Source organism: Alligator sinensis, unplaced genomic scaffold (assembly GCF_000455745.1).
Source record: "Alligator sinensis unplaced genomic scaffold, ASM45574v1 scaffold170_1, whole genome shotgun sequence".
NCBI lineage: Eukaryota > Metazoa > Chordata > Crocodylia > Alligatoridae > Alligator > Alligator sinensis.
In genome coordinates this window covers 4,739,029-4,752,143 of record NW_005841863.1, presented here as the reverse complement: position 1 = coordinate 4,752,143, position 13,115 = coordinate 4,739,029, and the positions used below count along the sequence as shown (strand labels likewise).

Below are 13,115 nucleotides of genomic sequence, written 5' to 3'. Positions count from 1 at the left end.
GTTTATAACATTGCAGTCTGTATTCTTAAACATGGGCGGATTCAAGATTTTGTGACCATCTGAAAACAGCAGTGGGGACTTTATAAAAAAATAAAATAAAAAAATCCCAAATAAGTTAAGAATCCCATTCCCCACCCCCTCCCCCCTGGCACCTGTCCCTTCTCAGCAGCATGTTCTCTTCCCTCTCGTTCTCTCCCCCGCCTCGGTCTCTCCCCCACTGCTGCCGCTGTCCCAGACTGATGCAGGGGACCCATTCCAGCTGAGCTTAGCAGAGGGGACAGGAATAGCAGCTGCAACAGCAGGGGCCATGATTTAGCTCTGCAAAGTTTCCCTAAAGAGCAGTAAAAATAAAACATGTCTTAGAACATTTCATAAGACCCTGTAAGCAGCTCCACATGGGTAACCCTTTGGGTCCAAGAAAAGCCACATTAATTTCCATGGGACCCTGCCTGTATGGACATATGGATATACAGGTTTATCCTCACAAAGCAAGTGTCAGATGCAGGGTGAGATAGATAGTATTTTTCTCAAGGGACTTTGTCTTTGAGGAATAGTGTGTGTGTGTGTGTGTGTGTGTTCATAGATCCTATCAAACAGGTCTTGATCTGCTTGGGCACTATTGTTATTTTTTTTTTTTTTAATTATAATTGCCAACACATTGTATTCATGTTCAATAAGAATTCATTAATTAATTGGAGTATTATGTTAATCAGTGGAGCCCTAAGGTGCTTTATGGCATGGAATATGGGCAACTTATCTCACAGGCATGATTCTAAAGATTTGATATAGGGATTTGGGTTATTGCTTCTGCTTCAGTGTTTAGAGGGGACTTAAAGAAAAAATAAATGAGTCCTTTGCTCTTTAGCTTAAGATACATAAAGAGGGCCCAAACATATGTTTGTTCATATAGTCCTACTTGCTCATTCTTAAAAAAACAAACAAACAAACAAACCCAGGCAAGTGGATTATGATAAAAGTAATAAAACTGAGCAATTGATTATTATTATTTTTTTTGGTTAGCCTATTGAAAGTAATGTGCTTTTGTTGTTGTTAAAGCTTACTTTACTCAAATGCCTGTCAAGCATTTAGTAGGAAAGATCTTTTTTAAGAGCTTTTCTTGTCCCTTCCTGTTTACTCACTAATAGCTGAGCTCCCACTTATTTCTGGGGCCTTCCATTTGGGTACCATTATCTGAAACTGCAAATAAGACGTGAAATTTTAAATATCAAAAACTATCAGGGAAAAAAACTTTTAATTGGAATCTTTTTTATACATCATAAAGACTCAAAGGGCAAAACTCTTTGCATTTGGACTTATTAATTTATGGTGTTTTTCATAAGTGGCAAGACTCATTTTGACTTCCAGGATATCACAATTGTTGTCTTCTAAAATTATAAACCCAAATGCGTAGTTGGTCATATTCATAAGAGCTTCAGAATAGATATTGAAAGGAGAATTGTTATTGAGTAATGAAAAATACTAATTTCAACTATAATTATATTACTGAAACCTAGCTCAAGCTGGTGCATTGGTTTCTTTCATCTGTGGAAATCGGTATATAATGTCTTTCCCTTGCAGTCTATTTCTTCTCTCCTGGTATTCAAGTGTGACTGACTGGTTTTGTAGACTGTGAAATTTGAAATGATTCCCCTCCCACCCCCAACTTATATGCATTGGTACTATCTTAATTTTATTATAGCAGCTTTCTGTATTTAAGAGGGAGAGGGAGGATTAGTTTAGTGATATTGGATAAGTATATCCTAAAGGAATGTTAGTATCTTGGATAATTTAATATCTAAACCTTTAACATCTGAGGAGCTAATTTATCAAAGGAAGTTAGTATGATGATCCCGATTTTTGGGGGGAGCCAAAGCTAAATATAACATACTGGTGATTACTAGATGAATTCTTAGCTCTATTGAAATCAGTAGGAATATTTTGGTTGACTTCAGTTTGATCCGTAATTCACCCTCAGTGTGAAGAATGTAGACTCAAGGCATATAATAAAAATTTGGGCTTGCATATTAAAAATATTAATTAAACAATTCCATTTTTTAAACAGCCAAAAAGCTCTGCTTTTACTCTGTGAATTGACTATGAAACTTCAGTGAAAGATAATTCAGTAACATTAGACCAGAACATCTAGAAATCCTAAAATTCATAATTTTTAAGATAGTAATCGTTGCATAGGAACAGTCTGAAGGTCTGAATCAGGGGAGATGTCTGACCGTGACACATTACATCTTTGGCAGTATATCTTCATATTTGGAGATTTTCTAGAAGTGGTTGGATAAGCATTGATCAGGAATGATCTAGACACAGCTATACCTGTGATTTACTATAGGTGGTTCCCATAATTGTGGGCTTCGCTGGCTGCCACATCTGGCCGGGAAGGAATTTTTTTTGCCCTTCTGCTGCTGCATCAGTCAGGATTTTCTGGGAGCTTTTTCTTTCTTTAGAAATAGGTTTTCTGTAGAAATGGGTTGGTTGCAAATACCCATTTATGAAGAAATATTGAGCAACTGCAGCTCATGTCAATAAAGTCACAATACAGTGCTTTGTTGATAGTAGTGATTTTGGCCTCCTGCCAGTATGGACCTGATCAAAATCAAGAAGCTAAAAAGATGTTTGTTTGTTGGATCTACTGCTTCCCTGGATTTCAGTCTTCATGTTTCTTTCCTTACTTTTCAGCTTATTTGACATGGGTGGAGAATATTACTGTTATGGTTCTGACATTACCTGCACATTCCCAGCAAATGGAAAGTTCACTCCTGACCAGAGGGCCATCTATGAAGCAGTGCTAAAGTCTTCTCGGGCTGTCATGAAAGCAGTCAGACCAGGTAAAAGATTAGTACAAGTCAACAAAAAATGACAAGCTTAATGGCAGCATTCAAGTTGTCAAAACAATTACACTTGAACATAAGAAATTGTTGGAAGGAGCAAGAACATGGTCAACAAGTACATTTCATCAAACTAAAACCGTTATGATGAGTTCTATTTGCAAGCTGAAATGGCTCCTAGTGGAACATAGACATAATTGCCTGCACACACACACAATTCATTTGTACAAGTATTGTCAGAAAATAAGACTGAGAAACTACTATAGTATTAATAAGTTGTGAGGTTTTTTTTCAAGTCCATTTGAGGTGTTAGTTATGCCAGTTTTTATATTGGCAACGTTCTCAGGTGGGGTTTAGTTGTAATTACAGACTCTAGAATCAGGTAATACAGTTTTGATTCCATATTTAAGCTTATTCCAAATATTTCCTCTTTATTCATGAATTAAGTGGAAAACTTTGAACAAGCAAGTGCAATGATGTGTGCATATTAGAAGGACTCCTAATTAACTTTAAAAAGCATTAAGAAGCATGCTACTGGATACTGTGCAATATGTCCTTTATTATTTGCAAGCCAGTTCATCAAGTCAGCTGCATGTTTTTCATAAAGTAGCTGTATGAAGTAATAACAGAAAGAACATTGCAATGACTGTCGTCTTTTTCTGTCATTCTGTTTTATTCAGTGCAGCAAATTAATGTTTTTAAAACTAACTACTGTGGTGACCTTGAGTATTTTATTGGTGAAGGTACTTTAGTATTTCTTGGTATGAGTAATAGATCAGTTTTGTAGAAAATGTACTTAATACGTGGTACATTTGTCCTTTAAATTTACCTTAGTAGCTTCTAGCCATCAAATCTTGAATGTGCAAGCTTTTCAGACTTCTAGTTAGAACACATGCAATTTCCTTGTCATACAAGCTAGCATCAGCACTGTACCCCCAGATAGCTTGGAGTGGAACCTTCAATCCCAAGATTATTTGACTATGAGGCCTTGGTGTTTGCCATTTTAATAATGATACAGTCTTTGAACTCAGTAGACAGCCTCTAATAGTACTTTTTACTTTAACAAATAGTAGCATAAGTTAAAGATTTCTGAAAACAATAGCAAAAAGGGTATACAGCTAGGCTTGGGAAGTTGCCTTGGCTGCTAGCAAGCTTTCAAAATAAATCTGAATAATGTTAATGAAATGTTTGAGTTCACATCATCAGTGTTCATACTGAAAAGATCATATTGCTTCCATTATCCTCCTCTGGTTAGAGGTGTGATACAGACATGCATTCTATGTTTTTGAGCTGGGAATAACAGAGAGAGAGCACACTGAGCACGTTGAATGCATGGGTCGATGGCAGGTTTTAGATTTTGTAGTGAATGTGTGCCAGCATATTAAAGTGCAGACCTTTTGTACCCACAGCTGTGATCACGGGAAGTGTGGGTATCAATGTCCAGAATCTTCCAGTGTGTGGATAACATTAAGCAGATGTATATAGTTAATGCATTCTGTGTCCTTTGCAGCTCCGGAACTACTCTGTCTTTTTCAAATTCTTTGAATAATTTATCAAACATGACTACATGGTTATTGGCATTTCTAATTTGCCAAACAAACAATTTTAACCTCTTTTAAGTATAGGGTAAGGAAAAGAAGATGCAATACTTTCTGTAATTTTTTTAACAATACTGCAATTTTCACAACTTTGTCAAATAAGTCAATTTTGATCCCCCAGCAATTCCTTTTCAATTGCTCTCCACTGATTTCAGTGGAAACACTGATAACTGTTTGATCATATTTTTAAATGAAACTGTACAAGGTAAATGGAAATATGCAGAAATCAGGGGGAGAGAAGGCTACCTTCTGAGAAGTGTACTGCCAGCTCTGTGAGCTTTAGATCATTTTTGTTTGTTTTACAGTATTCTAATCATGTGCCATCTCACCTATAGTTAAGTAAATGAGCTGAAATTGGTATGGTCTGGTATTTCTCAAGACACTGTTTTTGTGAACAGAACTTCGACGCTAGAATAGGAAGTGTCATCTTGTGACTCAGTTAGGGCCCCAAAGTACTTCTGTGCTTTTCTGTTTGCGGTAAATCTTTCTGCACAGGTTTATTGTTACTGTTGTTAAAAAAAGAGGAGATAATTGCTTTCTGAGAGCCAAACTGAGGCCCCCACACTGTCACTGGGCTGTGCTTGACTACAAAAATTCTCATTGACCAAAATATCACAATTTGATCCTAGGGGAACGTATTGCTGTCACAGGAAGAGAGAAGAAATGTGGTACCTCTCAAATGCTATCTCTTCTCACAGCCTAAAAAAAATAAGCATTTTAGCTTTACCTGTTAGAAAACAGAAGGGCAAAATTGTCAGTCAAGACTCTTAGTAATGCCTGCTTTGCCTTATCTCAGTTACTTTTCTTTTTTTGGAAGTAGCATGTTCCAGAAAATAATTTGCACGTGTATAACAAAACTTGGAGTCTCCTTTTTCTTTCTGTCCAGCTGGAGAATTAGGGCCAATTAATAATTCTTAATAAATCAGGTCAAATGCGACTTTATTAACCCTCTTTAGAAAGGTAGGAATACCAGTCAAGGACAGTGCACTTTGGTGAAGGAAGCTGGCATCATAAAATGGTATAGCCAGAATTTTTATAGTTAGGAATTTTCTTTTAAAACTTTGGCCTTCAAATACAGTTCCCGAGAAGATCAGTTTTGAAAGCTGATAAAAAATTTCCAGTGTTTTGCTTTAATTTGTTTCTATTATATTTAATCCACCAAAATAGAACAGCTTTAAAAAACTACCAACGTAGCCTTTTCTACTTATTTTATATTTAATGCTTTAAAACCATCCAGTATAAATTCATTATTTTCATAGAAATAAAATAGGATGATAGATGTATAAAATACTAACATTTACAGTCTATTTGGTGTATTATTAGCTATTCATTCAAAATACAGAGATTTGAAAATAAATCTTCATATTACATACAAGAAGAATGGTAAGATTGCAAATATTAGGTGCACCCTTAATTTTTCTCCTTGGTGCATTTGTTTTATGGTAGAATTTAATAACAATATCACAGTCTTTTTCAGGAGCGGGCAATTGATTGGGCCTATGGCCCACATGGGGAATTTTGGAGAGCTTTTGCGGGCTGGTCAGTACCATCCCCACTCACCAAACCTCGCGATGTGGGATGGGGCTGCAGGTGGGCGGAGAGATGGCATGGGCCTGGGCAGCAGCTTCAGCACAGGCAGCTCATCTGAGGCCCCTGCCGCCACCAGCACTACTTCGGGCCACACTTCTACCCTGAGGAGAGTCTCAGGCAGACACCACGATCCCCAGTGGGAATCTGCTGACTGCGTCCACAGTTGATGCTGGTGCCTGTCTGGTGCTGCTTCCACCATGCAGGGTGGGAACTGATGTAAGCCAAGGGGACATGCTGTAGGTGTGGGATGGTTCAGGTTTGGGGAGAGGGAGGGAGAGGCAGCCTCCCCCACTCCCGGCCCCCCAGATGACCAGCGGCAGCCAGTGCTGGGTGCCAGGAGAAAGCAGGACCTGGTGGCTGGCACACTCACTGCTGCTGGGACCTATTCTGGCTGTGGCTGGCTGGAGTCTGTGCTGGGGCTTCCCTGTGGCTCCTCCCCACTGCTACCACTGCTAGTAGTGTCATCCTGGGCCTGTGGGGCATCAGCAGCAGCAGGGAGGAGCTACAGGGCAGCTCCAAAAGGCCTCAGCAGTGGTGAATGAGTCTGCTGCCAGGTCCCACTTTTTCCCAACGCCAGTCACCACCGCTCATCATGGTCAGAGCCATTTCTCTCCGTCTCTCTCGTGCTTCTGCTCCTCCTCTATCTCGCCACTTAAACCATCCCGTACCTATAGCGTGTAGCCATAGCTTACACCAGCTCCCAGCCTGCATGCCATAAACAGCACCGGGCACACGCCAGCATCAGCTGTGGATGCTGCTGGTAGGTTCCTGCTGGGGATCAGGGCATCCACCCAGGTCTGCATGTGACTCTGCTGCATCAGCTTATCAGATGCAGTCCTGGGCAGTTGCCCCGTATCCCTGCAAAACCAGGGATAGATTCTACTTCTTATGGCAGCACTTGAGTAGTTTGACTGTGAAACTGTTCCTACTTTCTGCAGTCCCCTCTTTCATTCACTCCACTCCTTACAGCTTCTGCCACACATGAAGCAGTAGTCTAACAAACAACATACTTCCCTGTTCAGATCTGATTGCTCCCCAGAGATGGTCCATCATTTATATAGAGGGAGACAGGGGGGTCATGTAAAGAGTGATTATGCAAACACAATACCCATGGCAGTCATGTTAAGACTGATGATGCAAACACAAGGTGGCGGGGGGGGGAAGAGGGACGGGACGGGACAGGAGGAGAAATAAAGGTTGCAAAAGCAAGGTTAATTCTGGTATTTCCAAACTGTTGAGTCCTTGGCTTTGCACCCATACTAATATTCTCCTAATGGGGGAAGGCGGAGGGAGAGATGAAGGGGTTGAAAAGGAATGGTCTAAGTTTTTTGTTCTTTTATTACTAAAAAAAACAAACAAACTGGAACAAAAATATTCCATCATGCAGCATCCAATAAATGCCCTCAAGATTCATAAGCAGATTTTGAACCTTTTGGACTACTGCATGGACCTTTGCCACTTCAGCTAACATAGTAACTGGTAGTGGCAGTATGATGATATCCTTTGTGTAGACCACTAGTAGAGGGGAATGAAATGCTTTGCTGGTGGGGTTTGCAGATGCATGCTGACAGCAGAGAAATGGTGAAATGCAGAAAACTTGGAGTTGACTGTGCTCTGGAGTCATAGACTTGTTTCTTCCCTGGCTTAGCTTCTCATTCCAGTCTCATTCTCTGCCTCTAGCCAAGTTCTAGTCTTCAGTCCTCAGGCTTCCCAAACCAGTCCAAGTCTATTTGTCCAGCCAGTACCAGTTTCCTGCTGCACTTCGGCTCTGACTTTATCTCCCCTCACCCCCATTCCACTGGTTCTCAGCTCCAGTCTTCCCCTCCCCACAGAATGTCCACACATATGTCCTAGGACATCATTTGATGAGCTTTAGTTAAAGCGCCCCTACCACCATTTTGAAGCGCAGGGATGCTGCATATGCAAGATGCATGCTAATTAGCATACTCCAGCAGACTCAGTTGAGTCTGCATTGACGCCCTGTAATTACAGAGCATCGGAGCAATGTCCCTGCACATGTACAGGCATCCCTAGGTCCCTTTTGGCCAGCACACCTTGTTTTGTATATATTTGAATAGCTTCCTCCTCCACACTGCTTAGGCATCAGGAGGGCATCATGGTGGGCACAAAAGAGATTGATGGTCACTTTACTTTCACTTCCATTTCCTCGCCTCAGACCTGTCTCTGCCTGCAGCTGCAGAGTAGCAATTAGAAAAAAAGACCTGTTCAGCGCTGGTTAGAAAATATTCTGTTCAGGCTGAATCTTGGGAAATTAAGCTGCAAAGCTTTATCAGGTGTCTACAGAAAGTGTGCAGACTGCAGTGTTTCAGAAGCTTGTAACTGGTCTGAATTGGGCCAGATCTTGATGGGGGACAGAAAGAGATGTTCATGCAACAATTCTGACACGCATAGCACATCTGACAGATTTTAAGTTCCTATGCCAAAGTATGGAGTGATTAAAGCTCCTTGTTGCCAAAATGACTTTTTTTTTAATGGCTGATATTTTCCACCAAAAAAAAAAAAGAACAGCCCAGGGTAAGTTCCTGACATGTAAAATACTTGCAGGACAGCAGTTAGAAGCAATTAAAAACAAGTTTTGTAACAGAAAGTGTCAAAAGTCTTTAACAATACATTGAAGTGCCAGATCCACCTACAATATCAGGCCACATCTGGAGTAGTGTCCAGTTTTGGGCCCCCTGCTATAGAAAGGATGTGGACAAGCTGGAGGGAGTCCAGTGGAGGGCAATGCAAATGGTCCAGGGGCTGGGGAACATGACTTATGAGAAGTGGCTGAGGGAACTGGCCTTATTTAGTCTGTGGATGAAAAGACTGAGGCGGGGATTTAATAGCAGCCTTTAACTAGCTGAAAGGTGGTTCAAAGAAGGATGGAGCTAGACTGTTTTCAGTGTTGGCAGATGACAAAATAAGAAGCAATGGTCTCAAGTTGCAGCAATGGAAATTTAGGTTGGATATTAGGAAAAACTTTTACTAGCACTTTTCCTAGTGGTGAAGCACTGGAATGGCTTACCTAGAGAGGTAGTGGACTCTCCATCCTTGGAGGTTTTTAAGACCTGGTTAAGACAAAGCCCTATCTAGTTGGGCATGGTCTTGCCTTGAGCAAGGGGTTGGACTAGATGACGTTGAGGTCCCTTCCAACCCTAATTTTCAATGATTCTTTGAATATATGTTTTATACATCTTTTATGCACCCACCAGGTGGTAGCTTCTGCCTCTAGCTGTCAGGATGGAGATTTATAATTTATAGTTTGTTTTTCATTTACATCAAAAGGTTAAAGGTCAGCACTTGTTGAATCAGCGCTTTTTGCTGACTTTCTGCATAAATACGCATCATGTTCTTCTCTCACATTTTAGATTTGTAACTAAGGTTTACTCTGCAGGATTTGGAGTTCTTTATCAAGGATCTCAGCCACAAATATTGCTGCAAGAATTCACCAAGCGTCAGTAATCAGTAAAATTCTTTGCCAGAACTTTTGAGAATGGAGCATGTTATTAAATAGTGAGGCCTGCATCGTGTTTTCCCCTTCCCATTAACCTAAAAATATTCAAAGAATTGTGTAAAATAATTACAGTTTCACAAAAGGATTCTGCTTCTGTCACCATTAAAGAACTCCCACATTGTTGAAGAAATACATTCTGAGGGATAAAAATGAGAATGTAACCTATTACTACTAATAAAAATCTGGGTATATAAATCTGACAAGCTGCTTAGTGTCAGGGTACTTAAGTGTACTTTTAGTCTTCCATTGATAAGCTAGATGAATTTTGTCAGTTACTTACCTTCCATGTGCTTTGGTTTTCCTATCTATAAAGTGGGATTTAGATAGCTTTGAATAGCCTTTTAGCATCCTTTTATAAAAGGATACAGTACAGATGCTAGGCATTGTTCCAATAGTGGACACAATTGTAGTAATAGGCCAATTACTATAGGATCCAGGTTTCCCTCACTTTATGCTGTACGTGCGTTCCTGGAAAACAGCGCATAACTTGAATTTTCATAAAGGAAACCCACTTTACAATGTAACAAATAGAGATATGTTCCAAGACCTCTACTGTACTGACCCCCAGACCCATTTCTATCACTTTTTACAAGGCAATTTTGGTACTCACTGACAGCAGACAGTACACACAAGCACAGGGCACTATCATAATGGGGATGGCAACTACAGAAGCAAGCACATGTTGCAGACAATGAGCGAAGAGCACAGATCCACACAGGAGACTATATTTTGGTGCGCGTCACTCCCACAGTGCACCGCACAAAGCCAGTGACTGCAGGCTTCCATCACACTGATCGCATAAGAGTGAATTTACCTTGCATATAACACATTTTTGGTATAAAAAGGGTCATCGCATAAGAGTGAATTCGCGTATACAGAACCCGCATAAAGTGAAGGAAACCTGTAATATGTTTTACAAGGGTATGGTAAATGATTGCACCTGCAGCCTTTCAGATGGTTGGTGAAGCTCTGCTTTAGATCATTATATTGAATATTTTGGAAGATGTTAAAGAATCCACAACTACAAGCTAAATCCCAGTTCACAAGGATGCTGTGCTAGGAACATCGCAGTGTTTTAAATATTTTATTCATTTGAGAGAGTGGTGCTTTTTTTTAGTTCCTGTCTTCCAACTTAAGACCTTAGGATTAATGTTCTAGATCAGTGGTGCTCAATATTTTTTCCCCAGCGGGCCAGATTGGCAGAGCTTGATCTGTTTGCTGGCCAGATCCAGCTAGTATAGACCTGATCTGGTGTCTGGGATGGGCACAGCAGGCACCATTTGGCCACACAAAGGGTGCCAGGGGACAGGCCAGTCCCAACACAGCCCTGCAGAAAAAAGGAGCTAAACCCTGCCCTGCAGGGCTGTGTTGGGACTGGCCTGTCCCCTGTGGGGAAGAGGACATGGCCTGGCTCAACCTGGCCTTATGGAGAGGGAAGAGAACATGGCCAGGTCCCAACCCAGCCCCACAGAGAGGGAAGGGGGCAAGATCCAGAAGTGGGAGGAGAAGGGGGCATGTGGCCTGGCCCTGCAGGGGAAGGGGGTATAGTTTGGCTGCAACCGGCAGCACAGGGATTGGGTTTTAGATATTTGGCAAGGGCGAGGGTGGTCATATTAATGGCCACTGCTCCCCCGCTGCTAAATATCTAGACCTATAGGGAGCCCTGTGCGCCAGTTGTAATGACACCATGACCTGCATTTGGCCCGCAGGCCAGAGGTTGAGCACACCTGTTCTAGATCAGTGATTCTCAACCAAGTTGGCACGGCACTCTGTGGTGCTATAAGATCCTTTTAAGGACTATCACTGTGAAGTATGCAAACACCTACACAAATTCACAAGATAAGCCCAGATTTAGAACAGGAATCTGCAGTGTTCAAAACATTCTGACCTATTGAAACCTTTATGTCAGTTCTTGGCAACAAAAGAATTGCTCTTATTTTTTTCATAGTGAAAACTAAGAGCTGGCATTTTCTGAGAGATGCCTAGCTTCTAATGAGAGGGTGTCTTGAGTCTATAAGAGGTTGAGAACCATTGTTCTAGGTAATGGGATATACAATATACTTTCCATTGTCATCACTTTGATGTTGAATCTGCAGTAAGGTCAGTGGGGGAAAAAAACTGCTTTGTATAACATCCCAAGCATTTATGTTCAGATCTGTGCATTTTAAAAAAAATGACTGCTGTTTTTATCTCCATCCAGCTCTAAATTTTAGTTTCCCGGTTAGTGTATTACCTGAAGGGACTGAAACACCTCTTTCAAAAAGGTCCATTTTCCTAAATTCCAATTTAAAAAAGACCTCTTTGTCTACTGAACTAAAAGGAAAAGCTAAGTAAGGCCAACCTGGCAACTATTCAATTCCCTATCTCTACATTTATATAATTTAACAAGCTTTTATATCCCAAGTCCCCAGTGAACTGAAATTGCAGGCAGACATCAGCTGGACAGCTGGGAGTATTTGTTGATTGATGTTGTTTGTTTCAATAACATATGAGAAATATGAAATTGTTCCAAATATGCTCAGAAGTTGTTGTTCACCAAGCCATTTTACATGCAATGTGAAAACTTTTCTCCTAAATGACATTGTTTTTACAGAGCTACAGCATAGCATTTGCATGTCTGGACTTCTTGAAAGTTGGAGTTGACATTTAGGGGTGCATGCCTATCCTTTGAGTCTAAATTGTCTATCTGAGACACCTTTTAACTATTCAAGTGGACTTGGGAATATCTCTTCCTCAGCAAGTCTGACTCTTTTATGATGGCTGCTGTTGGGGAATGTCTTGAAAGGAATGCCTCTCACAATTAGACCTTCAGTAAAAAATAGGTACTGAGATTTTCACTCTAGGTCAGGGAATTTATTTAGTACTTTGACCTTATATAATCTTTCAAGAAAGCTCCATGTGACCTCAAGAGCTGAAGGTCCATTCACTTGATTCTCGAGCCCTTTTTCATGGCTGAAAGGGATTATCTTTTCATTTCAAATTGTCATAGGCAATATGACTGCTGTGTAATTCCTGAACAGACAATGTGGGCACATTCATTCTTTCAGAAGGCAAAACACTGCATTCAAAATATGTAACCCCATGAAGGCCCCGAATCAACTTTAATTATTAATCCTATGTATTATAGTAGTGCCTAAAGATGGAACAAGAATGGGGCTCCCTTGTGCTAGGCTCCGTACAGTCACAAAGTAGTAGACAGTCTCTGCCCTGAAGAACTTGCAACCAAAAAAGACAAAATGAAAATAGGGGAAAAGTAAAGGGTGTAACAGAGCAGAAGAGTGATCAGTGTGATGACATCAAAGGTCATCTCAGTTTTTATTATTTTAAGGTGAGTTTACTTAAGATGGGCAAAGCTGGATGGAGAACAAAGTAGAAGGAAAAGGTGGATATGAAGGGAAGCTGAGATTAAGACACAGGCTATAAATAGACATCACCACATGAAGTGGATTAGTTGTGCCAGGTTGATCAGTGGGCAGGACAATGGGTAGTGTGTCCCCTGCTTACAGGGACACACCATGGAGATTCCCAGGGGTGCATTTCTCTAAGAGGGGAAAGCTGGGAAGGTGCTTC

The 13,115-nt window shown here is 40.8% G+C and overlaps 1 protein-coding gene across 1 annotated transcript in view; it reads left to right on the top strand.

Moving 5' to 3' along the window:
• PEPD (peptidase D) overlaps positions 1 to 13,115 on the top strand; it is a 221,878-nt gene that overhangs the window by 170,238 nt on the left and 38,525 nt on the right. The window contains exon 12 of the mRNA XM_006016614.2: positions 2,692 to 2,840. Coding sequence (XP_006016676.1) covers positions 2,692 to 2,840 — 149 coding nt within the window. The remainder of the gene's footprint in view (positions 1 to 2,691; positions 2,841 to 13,115) is intronic.